The sequence below is a fragment of the Peromyscus eremicus genome, chromosome 18 (genome assembly GCF_949786415.1).
Source record: "Peromyscus eremicus chromosome 18, PerEre_H2_v1, whole genome shotgun sequence".
NCBI classification, from domain to species: domain Eukaryota; kingdom Metazoa; phylum Chordata; class Mammalia; order Rodentia; family Cricetidae; genus Peromyscus; species Peromyscus eremicus.
Window position 1 is genome coordinate 16516500 of NC_081434.1, and position 27731 is coordinate 16544230.

The 27731-nt window shown below is 37.4% G+C and overlaps 1 protein-coding gene across 7 annotated transcripts in view; it reads right to left on the bottom strand.

Moving 5' to 3' along the window:
• Positions 1 to 24982: 24982 nt before the first annotated feature.
• Kcnc2 (potassium voltage-gated channel subfamily C member 2) overlaps positions 24983 to 27731 on the bottom strand; it is a 194129-nt gene continuing 191380 nt past the window's right edge. For 4 of the 7 annotated variants that reach the window (XM_059245336.1, XM_059245332.1, XM_059245331.1 and 1 more), the window contains one exon: positions 26900 to 27036. In XM_059245336.1, coding sequence (XP_059101319.1) covers positions 26900 to 27036 — 137 coding nt within the window. Of the gene's footprint in view, positions 25042 to 26122; positions 26185 to 26899; positions 27037 to 27731 lie in introns of those variants that run through there. The other 3 variants (XM_059245337.1, XM_059245333.1, XM_059245335.1) reach the window with 2 other exon arrangements.

The window sequence follows — 27731 nt, forward strand, 5'->3', positions numbered from 1 at the left end:
TGAACATGGAGATGTAAAGCTGGTGTCTACATAGAGCCTTTGCCCTTTTTGTCCCAGTATCTTTGTTATAGGAAGGCACTCTGAGTGCTATCAAAAGAGAAATGTAGTCCATTCCCATGTAGGCTCCACAGCCATTGATCCAACTTTCATGAGTTCCCACTCACTAGTTTGGTTTGGTCATCTCTGCAGGTTTCCCCATCATGATCCTGATCCTGATGCACTAGTTCATAGAATCCCTCTGCTCTCTCTTTGACTGGACTCCTGGAGATCTACCTGCTGTTTGGCTGTGGATCTCTGCATCTACTTCCATCAATCATTGGAGAAAAGCTCTGTGATGACAGTTAGGGTATTCACTGATGTGAGGCAGGAGGAAGAGCTTGGACTTGCCTCTACTGGATGGGCCTCCTCATGGGAGGCCTTGCCTTCTTGTGAGGGGGAGCGGGGAGTGGGTTGGGAGGGGGAGGCTGGGGGGGCAGGAGGAGGGAAGAGGGACATCTTTGATTGGTATGTAAAATGAATGAAAATAATTATAATTAGAATAAAAGCTAATTAAAAAAACAACAAAGTTTCAGAGGGAAGCAAAAAAAAAAAAAGAGAGAGAAATTAAACAGGAACTCAGCCACAAACCCTTTGATGTTTAATGGTGTCCTGCCTGCATGATATGCTAGTGAAATGGTGGTGCTAATGGTGGTGGGAATAACCAACCAATAACCGATCTGACTTAAGCCCCACTCCAGGGGATGGACCCCACACCTGACACTGCTTGGGTGACCAAGAACCTGAGATTATATAGCCCATGGACCTAGGGCAAACCCTAATAACACTGGTCTAAAATAAGAAAAAGATTAGTGATACAAATGTTCCTGACGATATTCTGCTCTACTCATAGATCAGGGCTTTGTTGATCACTGTTCAACCACTATCAGAGAAGCTTCCTCCTACAGCAGATGGGAACAAATATAGAGACCCACATCCAGACATTACGCAGAAAGTGAGAGACTTTGGAACACTCAGCCCTAAATGGAGTGTCTCCATCAAATCCCTCCCCTCAGAGCTCTGGGAACCCCATGGAAGTAGAGGTGAAAAGAACGTAAGAGCCAGAAGGGATGGAGGACACCAAGAAAGCGAGGCCCTCTGAACTCACATAATCAAAGCTCATGTGAACTCACAGAGACTGAGGCAGCATGTGCAAGGACCACATGGGTGTTCACCTTATCCTCCATGTACATATTACCGCTTCCAGTTTAGTGATTTTATGGGATTCCTGAGTGTGTCTCTGACTCTTGTGCCTTCTCTAGGGCACTTCTCCTTCTGCTCGTTTGTCTTATCTAATTCTGATGTGTTAGTTTTTGTTTTATTTTATTTTATTATCCCTTCGAAGCCTGTTCAATTCCTAATGAGACAAAAAAAGGGAGTAGATTCAGATGGAAGTGGAGATAGGGAAGAACTGAGAAGAGTAAAGAGAGAAGAAACTAGTCAGAATACTTCGTGTGAGGAAAAAAATCTTATTTTCAATAAAAAGAAAAATAAATAAGTAAAAATACAAAAAAAAAGTTGTTTCCAGATATGTATGTGTGTGAGTGTGTATGTATGTGTCCATGTGCTGTCTTGGTTACTCTTCTATTGCTGTAGTAAAATACCGTAACCAAGGTAAGAAACAGAAGGAAGGGTTTATTTGGGACTTACAGTTCAAGAGGGTTGGAGTCCATTACCATCATGAAACTGGAGCAGCAGCTGAGAGGTCACATTTCAATCCATGAACAGTAAGCTGAGAGCATAATGGAAATGGCAGGAGTATTTTGAAATCTCAGGCAGGCTCCCGGTTGACACAGCTTCTCTAACAACATAACACCCAATCCTTCCCAAACAGTTCCACCAACTGGGAGGCAAGTATTCAAACATATGAGGATGGGGTCATTCTCATTTAAACCATTATATTTCACTCCCTGGCCTCCATAGGCTTGTGGCCATATTATAATGCAAAATGAAGTTAGTCTAAATTCAAAAGTCCCCATAGATGGGAACAAATACAGAGACGCACAGCCAGACAATATCCAGAGAGTGAGAGACCTTGAAAAACTCAACCCTAAATGGAATGTCTCCATCAAGTCCTTCCACTCAGGGCTCAGGGAAACCCATGGAAGTGAAGCTGGAAAGAGTGGAAGAGCCAGAAGGGGTGGTGGACACCTCCATTGTTGTGTTTAGTTTTTCTGTAAAAAGCAATTTTAGTGATTATTATTTTCTATGGCTGCAGTCATAGAAAGTTGATTTGAGCATTCCAAAGTGTTCAACATCTGTTTTTCGTATAATTTTATTTTTTGATGGATTTTTATCCTCTGAACCCTTAAATCTGTCTCACATATATAATGTGTAACCTAGTTTATGGTGCATGTACAGAAAGTGTGTGTATTTGTGTTGTGGACACAACACAAAAATGCTTTCTTACATTTCCCCTTAACAACACTTTAACTTTCTACTTCTGATCTGCTGTTTCATACTATCCCACATTTTACTTTTCCATTGACTGAGAAATGAAAAGTTAGATTACTTCCATCCTTGATCCCAAAAGAAGTATTGGAATGAACATCTTGATACACCTTTGTGTTTTTCTTTCGATTCTGTAGCTGGACATGGTTGCAAAGTCCATGCGCATTTCCTTTCATTCTACACTATGCTCAGAAAGAATCTGTCATAAAATTCATCAATTAGCCAAAATATGTGGAATTGTATTTTCACTTTAATTACACTTTTCAACGAAGTCAAGAGAACCTCTTCATTTGCTTAATTACCATTCTTATTTGTCTTTCTGTAAAGATGCTTTTCTGACTAATAGCCAGTAGGGGTTCCTAGATGGGTATTTTCATATTCCCTTGAAATTTGAGCTTTAGAATGTAAATATGACCCCCTGTAGACTTTAGGTAACATATCATTTGTTAAACTGGACTCTCATTTTAAATCATACCATCATATGTTTTCACACTGCTGGTTAACAGTTTCTTTCACTTGTTCAAAAATTTCCCTTTGAAGTTATGCCAAATTTTTGCCTGCCTTAAATTCAATTTGAATTTGATGGTCATAATATCTTCTTTATGAGTTTAACTAATTTTCCTAATTCCGTTCCCTATTAACCGTCCATTTTTTATTTGTAAATGCAGGTCTGTTTTTGAGTTTCTAATCTGTGGTCTTGTCTGTTTCTCTATAAATATTGCGCTGTACTTTTGGATCATATTATAGTTCTTGTAGTCTCTGGTTTTGCTCTTTATTTTCATAATTGGCACAGCCACTTATGCTAAGTAAAAAGTAACTTCAGTGCCATGATCCTTTCTTATACGAATTGTATAAGAGTCAGGCCTTCAAATACTGAAATTTACACCACTTACCTGAGGCCACCCTTCTTCTACATGAGGACTGGGCAGAAACGACTACCTGTAACTATGATGCAGGAAGTGAGCCTTCCCCAGATACAGACCCTCACCACTGTGATTTTGGACTTCTATGTGTCCAGAACTGTGCAAAACAAAATTCTGCTGTCAAAACCCATCCAGTGCATGGTATTCTGCCATAGAAATCCAGAGAGACTAAGATGTATTCAAAGTACAGTTTTACACAAATTTTAGCATATATTTAAATTATTAAAAACTTCTATGATCAGGCTATGCCATACTCTTAATTATTATATATTGTATTAAAATTTGTTTGTTTTGTTTTTCAGGCTGTGTCTTTCCTTGTGAAACTCCATCTTATAAGTACCTTTTGACTCGATTTCTCTGGGTGAAGCCAGAAACTATACTACCTGAGAAATGTCCTTCATCCATCATATGAATTATTCCTGGTCCTAGAAAGGGAGTGGGTAACCCTACAGATTTATTGGATGGATTGCAACCATGCATGTTCCCATTAATGAACATATTAAAATCACATCACCATGGAAAACAGGCCAAGAACTTGTCAGACACACCAGACCAAGGAAAGGGTGTAACCTCACCCTCCAAAAGTGATGTGACATAAACCAATGAGATGGCATGACCTCACTCCAACCTATCATCTGATACCTTGTTTGTGGGGCAAGGACCAAGGACTGGCGACCATGTTCCTGGGACATCAGCCTGACTCAAACCCCTACTGTTGACACAGCTGCTCAATTGCATGCTAATTCACATGTTCACTCACCTGGACCTGACCCACCATCTCCTGCTCTGGATCCTTTTCCAACTCTCAGCCTCTTTCAGCTTTTAACCTCTCAGCTGAGCCCTTACAGCTAGCTTCATTGTCAAATATAGATCCCGCAGCGTATGCTCCTGGTACTGGTCGAGTTCATTATCTTATACAGACATCCTCTAGATCCACTTGCAAAACCTCTTGAAATCTGCTGCAGCATTTGAAACTTGTATTCATCTGTAAACTATATATGTGCATGTGGGTATATTTACTGTGTGCTGCGTGACACGAAAGGTAATATTACTCATTCAGATGCAATAAAAGAACCTTTATTCACCTTGGCAAAGTAACCAAGGTAGATGAGATTATATGACAAGTCAGTTTCACGGAGAGCACTGAAATTTGAGTATTTATTGTTATCTAATAAATTCTGACATTGTGGAAGGATTCAAAAGGGTTTCACTGTGTTCCTAGCAAGGTGAACTCACAACAGTCAGATGAGAGTTATGAACTAATTTTTGTAGCATTATATGCATGTTTATAATACGCTATTTTCTCCAAGGCTAGATTTGAATTCTGAGCATGAAGGAATTTGCATTCATTGATGTGTTTAATAGAGTTTTAACTTTTCTATGGTTTTATTACATTGCCTTGGACTAATTCCTAACTCATTTTGAGGTTTTATTAGTTCTACCAAGCTTATATTTAGCTAGATACTTTGCGACCTGTTTTCTTTTTTTAACATCCAATAATATTTCAGGTGATTTTTCTGGGATTTATCAAAACAAACAAAAGAACATAATTTTTTCTTCTGATTCTTAAACTTTCATTTCTTCTTTGAAAGCTATGTAGGGCACAATGTTAATAGTCACAGTGTCACAGCACATACCTGGCCATGTGAATCACAGACTACCAACTGTTTATTTCCGAATACCCTGCCTTTGTTATTGTAGCTTTCAGGACCTATAGAAGTTTCCCCTACAGCTTCCTATATTTAAAAGTAAATCATAACCAGGTATTAATTTTAATCCTGGCTATTTCATATGATGATGAAGTTATTGATTTCCTAACACCAGCCTAGAAAATAATCTGTTTTCTGATACAGGACAACAATCATATCCCTGATTGTCAACTTCAATTGAGCATGATGAACTATTTCAAAGAGTTTTGCTTTTCCCATTTTTGCATGTCACATTTTAAATGAGCCTATCATTCTTTTACTTGTTTACATTTTTTACTTGTACTGTCATTTTCCATTTCAAATTAAAGTTGCATCAACTCCAGAGAAAATAAGTGGAAAACTTCCATTCTGTTTCTATATTCTGCACCAGTTTCTCGACTGTTTGCAAGAACTTATTAATCAAACTCATTTTGTCTGTGGCTTTCCTTTGCAGAGCTGGGATGCATGCTAATTATCATTTGAATTTCATTAGCATTAGGTTATGGCTTGTTGAACTTTTCTATTTTGTACTGCATTAATTTTGATATTTTATATATAAAATTTCTGAAATTTTGAACACATCTATTAGATTTCTAAGACTTGTTTTTACATAGCTACTAACAGTATTCCTTTTATATATTAAAATCAAGATAGTATTAAGTCATTTCTTTTTCTTCTAAACTGTATATGTTTCTGTGATCAGTTACCTGATACTTGTCTGTTTGTTAATAATCCTACAGACTAGGTGCTTTGAGTCACTGGCTCATATTCTGCTTTATTATTATTTGGTTGATTTCTTCCTTACCTTATTTTGATTGGATTTGCCTTATCATTCTGTCAGTAGTCACCTACATTTTTTGGTAATGAATGCTTGCTTTGATAGTTTTCTTTTTATTCTTTCTTCTGTGATTAATGTACATCATGGCATAAATATCTCCACACAGCTTTGTTTTCACGCAAGTTTTAGTATGTAGTGTTTCATTACCATGCAATTTTAAACATTTCTTTAGTTTGTCTATTGACGTTTTTCATTCACACAAGAGTATTTACTTAGTAGTGATACACTTTTTTTTATTTTCAGATGTATTGGCTCTTAAGTAGTTCTGGTCTGATTAACTTCATTTCACTATGAACTTCATTTCATCACAGAAGTTAGTTTCTGATATGATTGGTCTGCTTGTTGAAATCAGGCTACTCCCTGCACTAAGTTATTCCATGATGTATGAAATAGTAGTAGTTTTCAGGCTGTGCCTGGCTGTATGAGGCTTCATTTGAACAAGAGCTTCTGACTTCATCTTGAGAGAGAAGGAAGCCTGTGCCCCTGGGTGGAGCTGACAACCTCACCTGGGTTCTGCTCTGTATCTCTGCTGTGACTTTCCTAGCCAGAGAGCAATGGCTTCTTCCCAGGGGATGATCTGAGTTCCTACCAATCTACATAGACCCCATTAACATTTCTATCTGTCCATTTCTGTAAGTCTGACATATCCTATTGAATTTAAATTCATTCTGTAAATCACATAGATGTGTGTGTATATATGAATATATTTAATGATATTTAATGTATGATATATGATATGAGTTAACAAGATTGGAATGAAAGAGCAGAGTATATTGGTTCAAGTTCTTAGCCTTCAATCCTAGCACTGGGATGGAGTTAGGGGGTAGGGTAGAGGCAGCTAAATCTCTGAGACTTCCAGGCCAGTCAGGGCTTCATAGACAAGAGAGAGAGAGAGAGAGAGAGAGAGAGAGAGAGAGAGAGAGAGAGAGAGAGAGAGGGAGAGAAGGAAAGAAAAAGAGAGAGAGAAGGAAGGAAGAATTCAGATAATTATCAGCAACCTAAAATGGTTAAATAAAGGGGAGACAAAGGAGGAGAAGGAGGAGGAAGACACTGAGAGCCTAGACTTAGCTTCTTTGAGTCTTAATTCATCTTCATCCGTTCTATTCAGAGGATGGTAAAGAAACTTTCAGACTTACTTTTCTGCTTTGAATAGTTGGTACCTCCCCAAATTTCTCATAAAAAAAACACCATTGCATTGGCTGGGTCCTAAGTATGTGTTTAAGGTCCACGTATCACTTAGTAATATTCAGTACTTTAGTGGTGATGGATGTCTTTAAGTGATGTTGATGAAAATAATGACTAGGTAGAAATACTCAGAAGAGTATTTCAGGGATGAAAATCACATTTTAGTAGGACTGCTTTCATGAGACTGAGATGGCTGCTACCCTGTAATGCTATGACTCCCAGTAGATGATCGTTGTATGTTGTTGTGGCTTACATCTGATTGTTACTTCCTGTAATCTGAGCACTACAACATGCTTTTACTCCTCCCCTAGGAAAGTATTTCACATCCATTGTACAGTCACACACTTCAGCCTTGTAATATGTGATGTGACTTATCCAAGGACCCAGATCGTCTGCTCCCATTACTTAAGATCTGTGCTGTCACTCTCTGAGCAGAGTCAAGCCTTAGGTAGTGAGTGCATCACTTAAACACCTCCCTCTATTTTCAGGGCCCTCCTCTGCTTCTCAGATGCTCAGGGATTGCTTCAGAGGACAACTTCCTCAGAAGGGTCGGGTTCATGATTTTACCATTCACACTCTCAACACACCTTACTCATGTTCTGCTCTCATGGTGCGTGGTGGGTGACTTCCTAGCTAATTGGATTTGAGAGGATTTTGTCATGGATAATGGGTTATTTTGCCTGTCCTCTTGAAGGGTAGTCAGATAATTATCAGCAACCTACAATGCTTAACCAAAGGGAATGAATGTGTGGTAATTTCCAGCCCTGTGGCAAGGGTAGGGGAAAAAATGTCTTTGAATCACAGTGTGTGGGAGTGGTAGGATTCTGATTTAAGATGAGCTGATTCACACTGTGTGGGCAAGTCTGCCCACACTGCCCACTGACAGGTTACAATGCTTTGTGAGTAGTCAACCTAAAGTTATAGGTATTCAGAGGCCAAAAATTCAATCTCCAAAGATAGACAAGAGTCAACACTTTGGGGACCACTGCAAACATAGGTATATATACACATTTGTCGATATACTTACCTATATAACATAAATAGGAAATTCAGTCTTATTCAGGACATTTTAAAGACAATTTTAGCAGTTTGATTTTCTCTAAGCTATGTATTGCATATTACATGAAAATAATTAGGTTAACTAATTAGATAACTAGTTACAATTTTAAGGATTTGTTATTGTTGTTCTGTTTTTCTTATGATGACCTAAAATGTCTCACCTGGTCTAGACCCCACATCATCCCTCTTCATTTCATACAGTTCCCATTACTCCAATCAAGCTATGATATCTCCATACTCCTTCATTTAAAAACTCCCTAATTTGTGTCACAGTAAGGCATTTTCTGAACACTCCATGTAGCATAGCACCCACACATCAATTCTTTGTTTCTCTCTCTCTCTCTCTCTCTCTCTCTCTCTCTCTCTCTCTCTCTCTCTGTTTATCTCTGAAACAAGGTATCACACAGCCTAGGATGGCCTTGAAATCACTGTATAGTGAAGGATGGTCCTGAATTTTGTATCCTGATCCTCTATTTCCAGAGATCTGGGACTATATACATGAGCCACTGTACCTATTTTATTTGATGCTAGGTATTGAATTTAGGGGTCTCTCCATGCTAGACAGGCACCTTACCAACAAAGTCACATCCACAGCCCTTCTGTTTTTACTTTATACCCCTAATAATTTTCTAGAAGCATTTATTCATATATTTTATGTCTTTCTCCAGTACAGCACATATTTCAGTCAGCAAAGAATTTATTTAGTTTGTTAAAACTGTATGCTTAGGAAAATAACTGGAGTTCAGTAATTGTTTACTAATGAATGAATCAGTACAGACTTTATGTATAGTGTATATTATAGAAGAAATTATATAATTGTGAAACAGTGCTAAATCAGTGGGAATGTCAAACTGTGTAAACTTCTTAAGGTACATAATGTGTTACATAAACAAAGATAGTAATTCTCTGATTATTATTGTCATTTGTATCTACAATTTCATAAACTATTATATAGAACTGATGGTTTTATTTTGCTCTTATATCTTTTGTCTTTTTATACAGCTGTGTTTCAAACATAGAACCTTGCTGAAGATAAGTGAGCACCCTACACCTGAGCTAAATCTTCATTCCAGAAGTCTGAATTTTCATCATTGGAATATTGTTGATCTGAAAATATTTATAGATTAAAAAATGTCAATAAAGTCAATACAAAAATAAACAATGTGAAAACATTTCTTTCATTCCTTACTGTCAATCAGGGACCAGCAATTGGTTATATTTTGTGGCTGAAATTCTAGGTTATGAATCCCATTTTAGAATGGTATTATAAAGTTGAGTGGCAAATGCAGTTTTGATTTCCATAACATGCATCAACTATATTAAATCTACAGTCGTATTTTGTTTTACATGATTTGCAAAAAACAAAAAATCAAAAACAACTACAGTCACTATTAAACACATCATTCTGTTTTGTCCCTAAAATCCTAGGGAGATGTCAGGGTCTCATCAAGTTCAGAAAGTGAACGTTCCCTGGTCTTTGGTTCTCACTGCAGGCTAAAAATTTTCAAGTATTTCAACTTGACATTTTTCTTGGTGGGGGAAAAAAAATAGATATGAAGAGTTACAGAAGCTCTGGCCTCCCTGTCTCATCCTCCACTTTCAATTCTATTATATTTTTGTTTTCTTCCTTCCCAAGAGACTATGAACATTGGGGTCTCAATGTACCTGCTTCTATGGGTGCTTGAATTTGCTCAGTCTGGGTGATGAGCTATAGAACATTGCTTTTCATCATGGTTGCTTACCCATTCTGATCCATAGACCAACAGTGAGAGGCTGTAGTATGAAAAGCAATGTATTGAGCCTTACCTACTAACAATGGCAGCATAGAAAGACAGAAACAGTTTGTGTCTTTAATAATGTTGCTGAATAGCTGAGACGATGAAAAAAAAATAATCACTGAATATGGAGCCAGAAAAATAAGCATCTTTTGTTGAGCATACTAGGTTAGTTAGTTTTCCTTCACTGTTACAAAGCAACAGAGAAGAAACACCTTAGAGATGAAAGATGTATTTTGGCTCATAGTTTCAGGCCAGATGTAATCACTTGGCACTGTTGTTTCTGGAGTGTGATAAGGAAGATAATCATAATGATAAGCATGTGGTATAGAGAAGCTTTTTACCTCATGGCATTGGAGAAAAAAGGAGGGAGAGAGAGAGAGAGAGAGAGAGAGAGAGAGACCCCCCATGGACAACATATAGCCTTCAAAGTCATGTTACCAGTAGTGTAACATTGTTCCAAGCCAAGTTTACAACAACGCCTTATAGCGTGTGAAGCTGTGAAGCCACTGATAGATGAAGTCATTGATATTATACCCTCATTATTCAATGGCCACCAAGTTGCTATATCTCTGAACACTACACACCTTCAACACAGGAGCTCTCAGAAGACACATCAGATGAAACCATAGCAAGTGCTTTACAGTTATGTCATCTAGCTCAAAATATCTCTAACTGAAACACTAGCCTGGTGACAGGACATTCATGTAGTGTCCTGTCATTTCCTTAGATGTTTCCTGAACAATCATGATCAAGTGGGTAGAGTTGCATTAGTTTGTTTTGATTGCTATACTGAAACTCCTCAGTTATGTTGGTAGTTGCCTATACAAAGGGAATGTGTTAGTCATGGTTCTGAATGCACTGATGTCCAGAATCAAAATACTAATTTTTATCGTTGATGCTTTGAAGTGATATCACCACATGATTGTGGTGATATTGTGTGCCCCAATATATTGTGCACCCTAATAAACTTATCTGGGATCAGAGAACAGAACAGCCACTAGATAGACATAGAGGCCAGAAAATGGTGGCACACACACCTTTAATCCTATCACTTGGGAGGCAGAGATCCATCCAGATCTCTGTGAGTTCAAGGCCACATTGGTAACAGCCATGCATGGTGACACACACCTTTAATCCCAGGAAATGATGGCAGGAAGCAGAAAGGTATATAAAGAATGAGGACCAGGAACTAGAGGCTTTTAAGCTTTTAGACTTTTAGCAGCAGTTCAACTGAGATTCATTCAGATGAGGACTTCAGATGAGGCTTCCAGTTTGAGGAAACAGAATCGGCTGAGAAGTTGGCAAGGTGAGGTTAGCTGTGGCTTGTTCTGCTTCTCTGATCTTTCAGCATTCACCCCAATACCTGGCTCTGGGTTTGTTTTTATTAATAAGACCTTTTAAGATTTGTGTTATACATGATAGAATAGAAAAGGCAGTTCTCTGTAGCCTTTTATGAAGTCTCATTTGTAAAGTATTTGCACTTATGATTTAATCAACTTTGAAAATGATTCCTGCCCAATACCCTCATATTAGTGTTAAATTTCAACAGATAGATTTAGTGGTAGACAAACATTCATACCATAAGATTGATTCCTATAATTATCACTATCAGTTAAATATCTTACTCCTTCCCAGTCAGTTTTAGGAAGTTTTGCCCATCCCTAGAGAAGGTGGATCCAGTCTTTCCTCTACAAACATTTTTGTTCACCTTTAATCCCTTTAGAAAGATCAAATAAATTCACTGAAAATGGTCTTCAAACCCTAAAATGAGATGTTTCTTAAGGGTAAGATATAGAAGAGAAAGAAATGGAGGGGAGGAAATAGATGGTGATACTTGATATGTTTTTCACATTAACTTGCCAAGTTACACCATGATAACCTAACTTCTCTGGAAATACATATTTAATTATCAATCAAAAATTAAATTTTAAATTCTGAAGTCTGTGTCAGCTACTATCAGTCAACTGAATGACAAACATACTTGATGCATTTATGATTAAGATGGGAAATAATAAATCCCCCACCCCATTTCAAATGTTAAGCTGTGCTTGAAAAGATAATCATAGGCAAAACCGAAATTTAGTTTGGAAACAGAACTTCTCTGAGAAATAAAAGTGAAGTCTCATTTCAGTTCTTTGTGAACCACTTGAAGCTTCCCTCAATTCAGAGACTCTATTCTATTTCCATATAAAGTACAGTTCAAAGCAGTGGTGCTCAACCTTCCTAATGCTGCAACCCTTTAACACAGTTCCTCATGCTGTGGTGACCCCCAACCAGAAAATTATTTTTGTTGCCACTTCATAACTGTAACTTTGCTACTGTTGTGAATCGTAATGTAAATACCTGATATGCACTATATCTGATATGCAGCTCTCAAAGGGATTGTGATCTACAAGTTGAAAACTACCGGTCTGAAAACATCTTTTCCTTTGTCCAGAAATAAGTGAAACACATTTGTGAAAATACTATAAATCCTGCCTTATTTATTCCTTGTAAAAGTAATATTACTAAATTCAACTGCCAGGACTTACAGTATACTACAACCTCCAGTTATTCCACATTGCAGCTCCTATATTCCTATACTGGATTCCTTTCTAGCTCTCTTTGTTCTTAACTCCCTTGCTGCTTCTCACCATCTCTCCTTCCTTGCCAATATGAAGTGACCCAGGTAGCAGTGTTGTATTGTTCTCTTTCCTATCCACACCCTGCCCTCTTCGATGACCTCACCCAGCTGGAGGGCTCTAAAGGTGTTCCGTAAGCTCACAATATCAAAGTTAATGTTTCCCAACATAGATTTTCCCGATAATCTGAAGGTTTCTGCCTGAAGCCTCCATCTGGGTATTTAATGGGAGATGTTTGTATATGCTTCCAGAACACAAAAATCTTATCAAATCTTTAAACAAACAAAAGGATTCTACCAATTTCTATTCATTTTCATAAAATATCATCATCCCTACCTCTGGAGACACAGTCTACCAACAAAAAAAGATATTTGAATGCATATTCATGTTGATAAGAGGATGGATTTAAAATAAGATTTATTATAACCTTATATTTAATGACATTTGGGAATATGCTTACAGAGTCATCCTAAACTGTTCTATGGCATACACTACAAATAAAGTCAATTGTAAGAAAAACATTATAAGTTGCTAAGCTTTAAGAACTGTTTGAAAAAACAACAATAACGTAACAATTGCAATCACATAAGTGCATGTGTGGAGTGGAATTGCTAAGCACATTACTGCACTAAATATATCACTTATATCATCTTATTTAAATCATGTGACTAAATTATAAGGTACTACTAGTTTCACCAGTATACCAATTTTTTTCATAAAATTTACAGTTCAAACTGCTTTCCGGAAGCCTCAGAGCTAATAAAGGATAGGAGCAAAATTTTAAATTTACTTTGACTCTAAAATCCATTTTTCTCACCATGGTTAAATCTACAAGGCATAGCAAGGAACAGTCAGTCTGGGGGAGGTCACCCCAGGAGGGTGACCAGGAATGTGATTTCTGGCTCTAGGAATTAACTCTGACATTGCTGCAGAAAAATGTTAAAGAAATATATGAGTTTTATTTTTTAAATAGAAATTATAGAACCAGTGGCAAAATGAATTACATCACACTGGCATTAATGGGTGAGAGAGTCCAGTCCAACGTAAGAGGGAGATCAAGAGATCGAAGGATGATAGTAAAAACTGTTCTTAAAACATCCCAGACAGTTCATTAAGTCCTGGAGATGATGAGGAAAAAAAATGAAATCAAGAACAAAGTCACACTTGACCCTAGACAGGTAAAAGCCAGATCATCAAATGATTTGGATGGGTAAGATTTTAAAAGTTTGCAGATTTTTTTCCTCTGAGGTTTAGAGATGAACAACTAGGGACAACACATTAAGATATAAATTTTAGAAAAGCCAGTCTCCGTAACTAACTGCTCACTTCAACAAGTATTTATTAAGTATCTTCTGTGACCTTGGAAGAATGTCAAACAAGGGGATGGAGTGAGAACTCCTGCTGGGGGGAATCTAGAGGACAATATCCAGAGAAAAAGCGTGACCACTTAGGTCATTGTATCGTTTCCTTACAGTAAAGTAAAAAAAAAAATACAAAATAAAATGATAAGCCTCAGCAATGGTTTTAGGAAGAGGGAGCTGAAATACGAGAAAACAGGAAGGAACTGATTCTTAGTGATTTTCACATAATCTTTATGATATTATTAAAGGTTCCTAGAGATCTGTTTCAAATTAAAGTAGCTTGCAAATTGATTGGAATTCTTCCCCATCCCTGTTCAACCTCTGAAGATCCTGAAAGCTGATCATTCAGGATTTTCCACAACTAGTATCTGTCAGAAAAAAAGTTGCATCCAATCAGTCAAACAGACAAGGAAGACTTTCTTGAAGATTATTGCAATAGAATTCAAACAATAGCAACAAGATAAAGATTGGGCTCTTAGAAAGTGAAATAGGAGAGATGTAGGTCCTGGGATGAGATAGTGGAAAAATATAATCTTGGGACTGGTCAATGTGAGTAACTCATCTGTTTTTGATAACTGATTCTCCAAAGTTGGCTCCTATCTTCTCACAGAAATGGGGAGACCTAAGCTCCAAATTCCTAAATGACAACATTTAACAATGACTCTCAGACTGCTCAGAAAAAACGAATCCCGAGTTTCAAATCTGGCAAGACATTGGAAGAAGATGGTTTTTCATTTGTTTGTTTGTTTTTGTTTTTCTTTTTCCTAAAAGGCAGTAAAAGCATTTATACTTGTGAGTTGCAAAAGTAAATGAACAACAACAAAAAAAGGCTGTTAAAGGGATACAGTTGGGAAGAAGCCCATGATTTTCTCAAGGTGAAAAGGAAGGTAAGGCCATCTTTATGATGACCAGCATTTGGTAACCCAGTGTTCTCTGCTAACATTTGTTATCATGGAACAGTGTCATGGTTGATCTGGTTTAGATGAAGGATATTGTGATAGGTTGAGTGTCCCACATCACAGTGGATAACCTGTGAGAGGATGTTTTCTCAGAATTAATTCCGTCTTCTTTCCACACATATACAACAGATTCTGTCTCAGTCCTTAGCCTTAGATCTAAGTACTAAGACACACATTCAGTGCTAAGCGAAGCTGTCATCCACAGAAATTAGTCTTTTTCTATACTCAGTATTTCACCACTCAGTGTTGTGTACAGGATTATTGGTTCTAAATTATAAGCAAATATATGTAAACCTAAGGACACGTAATTTTGGAAAATTAATAGTATCTTAGCAGCTGTTCTAAGAAATACTAAAAATTGACTTAGACAAATAAGCGTTTTAAAAGCGGATTTACACAGATGGCAATTTATCAACCACACAAAGCCAAAATACATGGTACTAAGGATCCCAAAAAAAGACCACCAGGGAAGATTCTATATAATGTTATGGAAGTAAAAGAAATCATTTGATTGGTTAAAAGAAAATATTCGGGTTCCAGATTGGTAAAGTTTACTTAGAGATAGTGGTCAGTTTCTGACTAAATTTCATTTTCCTGTGATGTCACAATCCACACTCAGTTCAGCTTCCCCCCCCCCATATAGGAACCTGAGTCTGTCATCGTGTTTTGTTCTTCTAGTAAAAGAGACCTAAATTTGTGTAAACAATTTTATATAAGAGAAAACAGCTATACTCTGTATATTTAGAGTCATGTGTTGATTTTTAAAGCATGTAACATGTAAATGTAAAGAAAGTTTGTCTACAAATAATAAGTTTCTTGTCAATAACCAATGAGGATAGCAAAGTATTGAGGAGAAATTGATCTAAATTTACAATGTAGGGAATTTTCTCTTTTCTCCTGTCTCCCTGTTATGTATTAAATCATTTCTCATTGAAAAGAATATCTCCAGTCTTTTAATGCTGCATTTATTCTAAGGTGGTTTACTCAACAGAACTGTGAAACTATGTCTTTTCTACTTTCAATTTTTTTTTATTTATTTCTGACTAAATGATGTGGCTTCAGGCAGCGTTGAGTGTCTGTTGCTTAATTCAGTTTTTCTTTGTTTCTGTATAACCCCTCCCACATATCTCATCCAAAAATGGACTTGAAAAGATTGTAATTCTGGTATCAAATTTCCATATGTTAAGTCTAGACATCATTGATCAATCATTGCTGCCTAAGTATACAGCTCCAATACAGCACCATGTCACACACATAAAAGTATTCAAATCAAAAGAGTAATTTTTTCTAATTCTAATCAAACTAAAAATGTAGTCATAGTAAAGTTAACTTTATGAATCACTAACAAAATATACTGACATTACTGGATCTTGTATGTATGTTTATAGACATTTTCCTATTCCTTTAACTGATAGTTCCATTCTTAGAGTAACTTTCAGGAGTAAGGTACTGGTGTTAAAAAAAAAAAAACACAGAAGGGAAACATATTTTTTTGGAATGGCAAATGATAAAGTTATAGTTATTTCCTTATTAATTTCTATTACCATTTTACTACGTATTGATTAAAAAGACTATTTTTAAAGAGAAAGAGTCTAATATATTTACAGTTTCAACTCCAAGTGGCTTACTTTAAAAAGTTGACCCACATTCTTTGTGTATGACTCCCACTAGAGACGATGACAACAGTTGTGCTAACTTGGTAAGAGAATAATTTTTTTTTAAATAACATTGTGGCCTGGAGATACAGGTCCATGGTAGAACATGTGTCTAGTATGCAGAAAGCCCCTGGTTCATTCTCTGACACCACACATGCAGCCAAAAACGTGTAAACTGAACACACTCATGGCATATGATCCAGGAATTTTGCGCTTTGGTAGTTACCCAAATAGACAAGTATATCCACACAAAATCACGCATAAATATACATCCATCCTTACCATAATCTTGGAATTCAAAACTTGGAATCACCTTATTCCAGGATAAACCAAATGACACTGTTCACTAGTCAGTGTGGAAGTTTACAGAATTTGGGCAATTGATAGTTTTGACAGAGATCCATCTTCCAATGGTCCCTGGGGGGGGGTGTCTCTCATGTCATTTGGATAGATATATTCAGCAGCTGACAGAATTCTTGTATTCATTTCATGATTTGTAGAATGGGAACTATTATGGTGAGAAAAATCAAGTGGAAACCCTATCACTGTTAGTAAAACAAGGGGCTATGCTCAGTTTTCTACACACTGATTAGTGTGATATTCAAAATATATATTATATTATACTATTAAAGTATATTATAAATATAATATATCACTTATTTCCTATATTTATGAAACAACAATTAAGAAAAAGAGGGCATGAATTTGAAAGCAAACAAGGGGTATACATTGGAGAGCTTGGAGGAAAAGGCAGAGGGAAATCTGTAATTGTATTATAACCTCAAAAAAACCCAAAAAGCATGTGGAATATTCTTACCATATGTCTATTCAATTAGCACATGTTACCCCATGCAAAAGAAAATTGGATCTTGGAAAATGACAGTGAGTTCTCATAAACTTAATCGGGTAAGGATTATAATTGAGGCTGTTCTCTCAGATTTGGTTTTGTTTGAGCAAATTAACACATCTGGAATTCAGCTATTATTTGACAAATGTCCACCCTTGTTCCCATTAAGAGTGGTTTGCTTTCACCTGGTAATGCCAGCAATATGCCTTCACCTCAGGACTGTTTCAGCCACCTGGCTTTTTACCATAATTTTGCCATAAACTTAATCACCTTTCTCTTCTGCAAGGTAACACTTCTGCTCATAACATCAACAGTATTATTGTGATTTGATCTAGTAGTCAAGAAGTAGCTACTCTAGACTTATTGCTAAGTTGTCTTGGAATGTCAGCAAATAGGAAAGTAATCCAACAAAGTTCTCCATTCTAGAGGTTCAGCAGTGTGGAGCGTGTCAAGATATTCCTTCCAAGGTGAAATATATCTTGTTATATCTGGTTCCCCCAACAAAAATGAGCCACAGCACCTAATAAACCTCTCTGGATTGTAAAGGAGGCATATAACTGATGTGGGTGTCTTATTTGTGTCCATTTGCTGCATGATACACAAACCTGCTCGTTTTGTGTGGGACCTAGTGAAAGACAAGGCACTAGAACAGAGTCAGGCTATTATGGCAGCCACAATGATAAACAGATTATATAATAGAGAAGATTGGATTATGCTTTGAAGTGTTAGTGATCTTTAAGGATGCTGTTTAGAGCCTATCCATAACCACAGGTAAATCTTACCAAAAACTCTCACGGGTTTTGAAGTAAAACTTGTGCCATATTATATAGATGTTCTCCTTTTAAGAAACCTGTTTTGTAGCATACAGAACCTAAACACATACCCACACACCACTGTTATGATGGTTAATTTCCAATATCAACTTGATCAGATTTGCAATAACCTAGGAGACACACCTCCAGATACATCTTGAGGGAAATTCTGGAAACATTTCAGTGAAGAAGGAAGACCTACTCTAGATGTGGCAAGGCATGTTTGTGTTAGCAAATAGAAAAAAAAAACATGACAAAAGTTAATTCTACCCCAGTGAACTAGGATACCATCCCATGTACTTGGGTCCCACACTAAATAAACAGTCCACTGACGGAGACAGAGGAGCACCATCACTCCTCTCTCTCTGCTGAGGTGGTTTGGCAGGCTACCCTACATGTCTGCCTCGTGTCTTCTCTACCACAAGGAGCGGTATCTTCTCAAACCATGGGCCAAAATAAAGCCTTTCTTCCCTGAGGGAGTTTTGTTGGGCATTTTGTCCTAGTAACAAATGAAATCACAAACACACAGCCACCACATCATTATGCAACCTTACCTAATTGTATGAATTAAGTGTTGACACACCAAGCTATTAATCTGGGAATTCACAGTAATTCACTAACAAATAGCCCACTTGGAAAATTGATGGCAAGGAAATTGGCAGACGTCTATGAGTAGTATATGTGACACATTTTGAGCAAAAGGTGGAAATTTTAGCCTGTATGAACGCTCACCAAGGAGGAACCACAGAAGGAAAATACTATTATTGCCAGTTCACAGAATGACCTGTTATGTCAATATCAGTCATTTTGCCCAGCAACCAATGTCATTGACTAATGGGATTAAGAACAAAATTTCTATGGTAGTAGGGATTTAGGTTATAAGTCAGCAAGTTCAACAAGGTAGATTCCTACTCACCAAGACTGACCTGGCTACAGCCGTTGCTGCAGGCTCAATCTTCCAGCGGTGGAGACCCACACTGAATTGCTGATGTAGCATCATTTCCTCAGATGGGAGGGTCAGACGGCTGTCTGGTAGTAAGTTGGCTACACTGGGCAACTCCCATAATCCCTGTTGCGGTGTTTCATTTTTACTGAAACATACGGGAACTCTAGATGAGGATTTACCTTTCTTGAATGCAATGTTCTTACCTAAACTACATCTGTGGACTGAAAGAATGACTATCTATGGGTTTGTGACACAAAATTCACTGGTCTTGCCATGACCATAACCATCCAGAAGCAACTGCCTAATTGATAGTTGTGAATGACTTTATGAGTGCTTAATTGTAGCATCGTCAGGGTGACAACAAGTTGCAGGTCTTCTCAGAAGGCTCTATATGTTCTGAAACTACACCAAATTTGTGTCCTTTTAGGACCATGATTCATAGATCCAAGAGTTAAGGGGAGGAAATGTGGATACCATTAATCACTCCCACTGCTAGTGGCCCAGTAGAAAAATTTGTGTTTTCTTATCTCCCCTTATGTTCTGCAGGAGAAAAATCATACATCTATGGAAACTCCAGAGTCCCAAGTTACTGTTCAATTCCTTTGAGTTCTTCATTCCTCTTCATCAAAAGGCAAAGAAGAGTGTTACTGCCTCATAGGGCATCTCATTACTATTCTGTCTGATGACTAACTTTAATGGCAAATACCATTCCTCAATCCTACAGGACTGCAAATGCTCTATCTCCTTAAGGAATGAAGGTTTGTGTCATCCTACAAAACAAGAAACCACAACCAGGTTGATGAAGGAATGCAGAGAGAGCAGTAGAAGAGGGCAGTTATAAGGCCCAACCCTGATTATGTAACTAGTCTTGAGTCTTTCCTCACTTTTATGCATGTTTATACATGTGAATATAAGACACACCTGATTTCTCTTCATTTTCCTTTCCTATTATGATTTCTAATGTGTCCTGACTTTGGATCATAGTATTTAAGCATTATTAATTTTATAGCACAGCTTTTAAGTACTATTACTTTTATAGCACAGTATTTGAGTTTTTGGCTATTATGGAGAAAAATAATGACTTAAGGATTTTACTACCTTTTCTGCAGAATGATTTAGTATATTTTCAAATGAAAGTGGAATATTTTAGTCAGTCACACTGGAATTTGCAGTGTATCTATGAGGGATTAGGTCCAGAAAACCACCTCCCAGAGATAAATGCACACATGCTCCAGTTTCTTATACCAAAAGACATAGGATCTGCATTATCTGCACACATCTTTCCCTCTGTATTAAATAACCTAGACATTACTTATGTAGCATATAGAATGTAAATGCTATGTAAGTAGTTGTTAGAATGTTCTTTCGTAAATCATTGCAAGAGGAAGCGTGTGCATATTTAGCAATGAAACAATTATTTCCCTTAATATATTCTAGCCATGGTTGGTTGAATTTTCAGATGTGGAACAAGAGGTAATTCAGAATTACGATCTTGTTATATCCTTATTTGAAGGTTAGGTATCACTTAAAGATTTACTTCTGGATTCAAAGAGATACATTGAACATTTTGAGGCTTTGTTGTTGTTTGGCCTGCTTTAGTTTATAAATGCTGAGGATCAAACCCAAGGACCTGTACATTCTGGGTAAGTGTTCTATAGAACTGGAAGATCCTATGCCCAAGGGGCTTACTTCTAGCTCTAAATTTCATGTGTCATCTCACTGGACCAGTATCCTGACTAAACATTATTTCTGGATGTGTCTCTGATGGTATTTATGGAAGAGATTAACATTTGAATCAGTAGGCTGAGCAGAGCAGATTGCCCTCCCCAGTGTGGGTAGGCATGATCCAATCTGTTGAGTGACTGGATGGAATAAAATAGTGGAGAAAGGGGAGCTTGATCTTGACTGCATGCAGTTTGAGCTGCTTTGTGCATCTTCTCATGCCCCTGGACTTGGATTTCTATTACCAGTACTTACTACGAGATCTGAGGCCTTAGGCTAGATTGAGACTAGAATGCCATTCCTCTGATTTAAACTAGAACTTCAACTGAGTTCTGTTTTCAGGCCTTCTGACTCACCATGGAAATCTACCACCACCTCCAGCATGCAAATAACACAGTGAGAATTCTGAGCCTCCATAGTTCCATGAGCCAATGTCCTAAAATAAATCTCTTCACGTGTGTGTTCTGTTGGTCCTGTTTCTCTGGAAACAGCTGACTATTGCAATCCCCTCTAATAAGTAAGGAAACTGTGGTGCATATAAAGAATGGAATGATTAAAAAAGAAATGAGTTATCTATCAAGTGACCTAGTTTTCTTCTCTGTCTTTGTGATAAAATACCGAAACCAAATTGGGAGGGGAAAGGGCTTATTTCATCCTAATACTGCCAAGCCACAGTCCACATGGAAGGAAGCTACAGCAGGAACTCTAGACAGGAACTGGAGCAGAGACCATGAGTGGATGCTGCTCACTGGCTTGCTCTCCCTGACTTGCTCAGCCTGCTCTCTTATACAACCCAGGAACACCTTCCCAGAAGTGGTTCCTCCCACAGTGAGCTAGGCCGTCCATTCTATATCAATCATTAATCAAACTAGTGTCCTCACAGAAGTGCCTTACAGTCCAGTATGATGGAGACATTTCCTGAATCAGGGTTCCCTCTTTCTAGGTGACTCCAGTTTGTGTCACAGTAACAGAAAGCTGAGCAGCATATCATGTCTTGAAAAGATATAAAGTGACTTTTTGGGTATATTAGTAAATGAAAGACGCTTCTTCTAAAAACTGAACTGACGAAACAAAGGATCCTTACTTAGGCTGTGAAGGGGTTCTATGTGGTACCACAAGGAACATACAGAGCACTACATGTTTTTCAGACTCCATAGAATGCACAATAGCTGTGGTGAACTCTGGTTTGTTGGAACCATGGGACTTTATGTGATGATGTCACTGTGTGGACCCAGACTCCTCAAATTAAGCAGAGGGACTGTTCATGGTGCTGGAGCACATGTGTGCATGTAGGAAAAGAACCATAGGGGCCCTGTACCTTCTCTTGTATAAGAACAAAAATTCCATTTTTAAAATAATGCATGCTGCTAGGTTATCTGGGATTCTGAGTGGAGGTGCCCCTATACTCTGAAAATATTAATGCAATGTTCCAATCAGATATTCCATCATTAGTCACTTTGAGTTGACAATGTAATGACAAAATGAATGTCATAATAATGATTCAACCATGTAGTTTTAGAAAACACTAGAAATGTCATATTTCTAAGCAAAAGTAGTTTAAGAAAGGATGAGATAGAATTTTATATCAATATTAAGCTCACTGAACCCACAATAGATTAATTAATGTAAATCTATCCTTTAATAATATTTAAATGCTAAAACTTTCATTTTGGCAATGGAAATTGGGAGAAAGGGGAACATTCTTTTCAGTAAGGAAAACATCAAGGGACAGATTTTAATCAAATTTAACTCCTAAGGATTCCAATATTTAAATTCATTCACTTACTTATAAATGTTCTCACGCAGATTGTAAGTCCCTGCTCCCTGGAGTCTTTCTAAGATAAGTTCACCAGAAAGCTATCCTTCAGTCTGACTCATTGTTATTTGTTTTTGTATTTTATTTACACGTGTGTGTGCCACAGTGCATGTGAGGAGTAGTGGACACATAGTGAGTCAGTCCTCCTTCCATTGCATGTGTCCCAGGGCTTAAACTCTCATCACCAGGCCTGGTGGCAAAGGTCTTTACCTTCTTAGGCATCTCACAGGTCCCCACTTGTGATTTATTTTAAAAATAAGATGAATATCTTTTCTCTTCAGTCATGATGACTCATTCCTGTTTTTTTCAATAAGAATTGGTGGTAGTTATTCTTACGTAAATATATGCTTTCTCTTTCTTACATATTGGTCCTTTTCACAGTAAATCTTTCATCCTGACATCGTTGTCGGTTATTAACAAAATGTTAGTAACATTTTACGGGCACGTCTATTTGCAAAACCCTCTTTGCTAGGCTCAGTTTTTAAGTATTCTCTTAATCATTAGCAGCAAGCAGCTTTAGAGACGGAAAACTACGTGCTGAATACACTATAAAAAAATAAAAAAGGTTTGCATTTGCCCACATTCTTTTCTGCCTCAATTGTGTTTTCTATCTCTCTTTTCTCTCCTACCCTGAGCTGGTATGACAGAATTGTGGATGGTAAATTTATCCACAGTCCTGCAGTAAGACTGGAGAGCCAGCTGTGGACATCATGTATAGGAAACAGAGATCTAAAGACAGAAGGCATGTTTTAAAGTAGAATTCACACCAAGAAGTTCAGTCAATATTTAAAATGTAGGAAACTACTGTGGGGACAATAGTGATAAAAATATAAATGAACAGTTGTGCCTTCTAGGTCTTTAACTGTACTGCTAATAAATAAAACAAAAGCATTTGCCCCCAGAACTGTGACAAATCAGAAATCTAAGTAAAATTTTAGTATTGATGATAAAATTGCCTATAAATGTCGAGTACCATTGTAATTAATGGTTTTATACTCTTTTTTAAGGAGGAATTTAAGCAGAGGAAGCAAGAAGACATAAAGAACAGGAAAATATCACCTATATTTCTAAGATTTGAATGAAAATGAGAAATTCAGTAGTTTAAAAGCCCTTCATTCCCATACTTCTTTGGAACGTGTGAGTGTGTGTGGTGGAACCATGAAGCAGAACGATGGTAAAGGTCTGTTGAAATAGTAGCACACAAAGAAAGGAGCCCAGAGAATGAGATGAATAATTTAATCAGATAGGATTCAAGTTTATCCCCAGCTCATTTGCCTTTTATTCTTCATTTCAGTTAGTAACATGTCCATTGGCTTATCACCAAGGTTAGGCATGCACCTTGAGATGGTCACAAAAGGTACACGATACAGGGGTTCATAATTCAGTTATATAGTATATTCAGAATCCCAGGGGAACTAATAGATTCTGGAAATATTGATTAAGCAAGATGAAAAACTCTTATACAGTTTCAACTACAGCAGTGTTAAAGACAAATACACGCTCCATTAGCCACAAAGCTCACAAAAAAAGAATTCATTGAAGAATATCTCTGTTATGCAAAATAGACATTTTAAGATATAATTTGATAATATTCTACTATATACTGACATTTTCCTTGATCATTTAATAAAAAAATACTCTCATTGCCAGAATTTATATTTTTAATATTTATAATTGAGGTAACAAGGACAAAAGACTTAAACTATGAATACTGTCAGTGAATTTCTTTTAGATACTAACACTTTTCCAGAACTGAATGAATACATGACTAAAAACGAGTTAGATTTTATATGGAGACACTAAAAGTCTACAACACAGTTGACAAGCTGATAGATAAGTGGTTCGCAAGAAAATGAGGCAGTCAGTGCTTGTAGATCCAACACGCGGTGTACAAATAAGAGAAATGAGAACAGACCTATACTACATCAGATTCTCTGCCTTCATTAATTCTCAACAAAACCACCAGGAGCCGGAGAGGAGCCATTCCGAGCCTTGTGGGAACTTCTCGAAGCTTTGGAGATGTTAACCATGATTTTGGCTTCCTGTGCTATGAGATTGTCAGAGGGGTTGACCCATGCACACGTTGGTATTTACAGTTGTTTCCTTGACACTGGTCAGTCAAAAAGCAGAATATTTCCATGGCGAGCACCATTTCAGTTCCAGCCTCCATTCCTTTAAAAGCTTTAAATGCCTCACGAAGGTGCAGGACCTCTTCTGAGTGCAAACTGGTCGTCACATCAGGGCACATTCAGTAGCAGAAGTTTCCAGTACAATCCTTGGTATGGCTAAATCTCACTGTCCCTTTTTTCAGCAGTCAAAAATCCATGATAAATTCTGTATAACACTGCAGTCTATAACAGCAGCACCAGACAGCATATTAATTCTTTACCATAAACCTCTGAGTACTTATAGCATTCTATGAGTGGTGTTATCAAAAGAATCACAGTATCTCTAAATCTCAGATAACTACGTCTGGGTAAATGCATTGCTGTACAAGATCTCTGACATGCAGCTCATGCTCTAGAGCTTGGGAATGAAGAGTAACACATGTCTTTAGCCAATAACAAAAGTGACAATTGTCTTCCTATCAAAAATAAACATGAGAAGTAGGACTTCATTAACAATCTTAAGGAACAATGCATCAAAAGTATTGTCTACACTGCAATTATATTATGGCATTTCTTTCCCAAAAATATCAGACACACTATTGCTGTAGCATTTGGTAGGGATGTGTAAACAAACTATCTTCCCTCCAGACTGCAAAAGACTCCCTAGGGATGTATGCTGGAATGTAGTGATGAATGCTGGTTACTAGGTAGTAGAAATTGACAGGGCAGTAGGCAACCGAGTACTATGGTGAAATCGCTGCTTCAGTCCTGCTCATCAAAGAAGATTCACAGTGCCTATTAATTTAGGTAGTCTACAGAGCATCATTAACGTATATACAAAGCAGAGAGGCTGCTCCAAGTAGCAAACAAGACAGGGGGTAGGAGGTAGGGAAATCAGTGCTACGTTTAAAGAGCCTATCAGGGCACATCTACCCTCTATGGAGACAAATGACGTATACAGTTAAGACAGGGAGCGGAGACAGACAGACCGAAACAACACACAGGACGAAGCACCTGATTAAACACGGCCTGAAAAGTCTGGTTAGTCCTTTGATGCAAATTTTAAGGCTAGTCAAAAACAAAACAAAACAAACGAAAAACCCTCCAGTGAACATCAGTAACCTTTGATGTTCACACAAAATCAGAAATGAAAATACACGAGAGCTTTGGGTAATATTTAGCACTCTAACCTCTGAAAATAATGACAAATTCTAGGACTTATAGTGGGGGGAAATGGCTCTATTACCAAGCAGAAATTCCTGGCTAAACAATGCAAGCCTGGCTAGCAGTTACCTTTCTTGTGCCTTCCCCAAGTCATTAAGTAAGAGATCTGGCCTCGGCTTGCGTGTAACCAGTAATGACAACCTCTTTGCAGTTATCTGTGTGTACAAACAACCAAAAACATTCAGAACACCAATACAACATTTTTTTGAAGATAAGTAAATCATGAAATTAAGGTATTTAAATATTTCTATCAGAGAATAAGGGGAAAATACCAAGGAGAAGGGCACCCTCCCTGCCCCACAATTCAACATGCAGAACAGGCGACCAGTGCTTTCACGTTGGCAGGATGGCTTGAAGCGAGGACACATATCCTGAGCCAGCCAGTCCCAGGACTCTACAACATTGTATTCAGGCGATACAGACAAGATGGCCCATGCAAATGAACTGACCAAAGTCATGTCATGTGCAATCTAGATAGGATCCCAGACATCTTCAGAATGGTTTGGAGTCACAAGAAATGAAGGTCCAGTGAAGTGGTTGTCATTTAGAAGCACACTATTTAAGTATATCTCCCTGAAGATGTGGTTATAGATCAGTGTACTGGCCAAAATCTGACACTATTGGTCACTGTATTGCAACAGGAAATTTGGGGCAATTCATACTGAGGAGTAGCACTACTTTTGGATCATCTTTTAAAGCCAGAATAAGATGTTTTAGCTACTCAAGTAGCATTTCTGACTTCAAATAGAAATATCATGCAGGATTTATACTGTATTAATGGAGCCTGGAGAAACTCTACATTTAATTATTTCCATTATAGGGTAAACAGTACTTGTATTGATATAATTTAGTCGGTTGATGCAGTTTGGTTTACAAGATAGATGGGATGGGAGATCGAGAGCGCCTCAGAGGACAAGGAGAGTTGTAGGGTGATGTTACTGGAGAGAGCCTCAGAGCACTGCCTGTCAAGCCCGCTATGTTGTTTAGGCTTCGGGATTTTTCATATCCTTTCATGAAAAAATGCACAGACATCAGTTGAATGCAACCAGAAAAGAGACAGAGACAAACAATACCATGAAGAATAATCAAAAGTGACATTTCTTTGTGTGTTCAAACCATTTGCAATGAATTCAGTATTGGGACAATTCACACTTCTAAAAACCGAAATTCACTGTATTTGGCATTCTGAAACTCTTAAACCATCTATCACAAATTATAGCTACAATATTCATGTCCAGATTATAGTTAGCATTGACGTAATTTGGCCATAGAGACTACAAGAACTTCTAAGACTTAGGCAAAGCAATTTTAATAAGATTATAGACTCAACACTTTTAAAGTTCAGGATGTGTTTCTGAAAACTAAAAATACATGAGCTATTTTTCTTTTTCAACTTTAGTATTAGTAGCTAATGAAGCATGCTTAACTTGAAGAGGACACTTGTTTCCAACATATGTATTCTTTGAGCTTTACATGTTTAAGAGGGTGATTCATATAATAATGGCATTTAGTGCCATTATCCGGGTGATACAGGATGGAAAGCATATTACCAATCCCTTGGGTAATAAAATAAAATTAAATAAAAAGGAAGCAAATGAAATGTAAACTGAGTCATAATTTCAGTGAAATAAATCTGAATTTGATGTTCTCGGATGACTTCAACTCTTTCCCTCACCCTCTAGAAATTAAGGCAAATTTTATT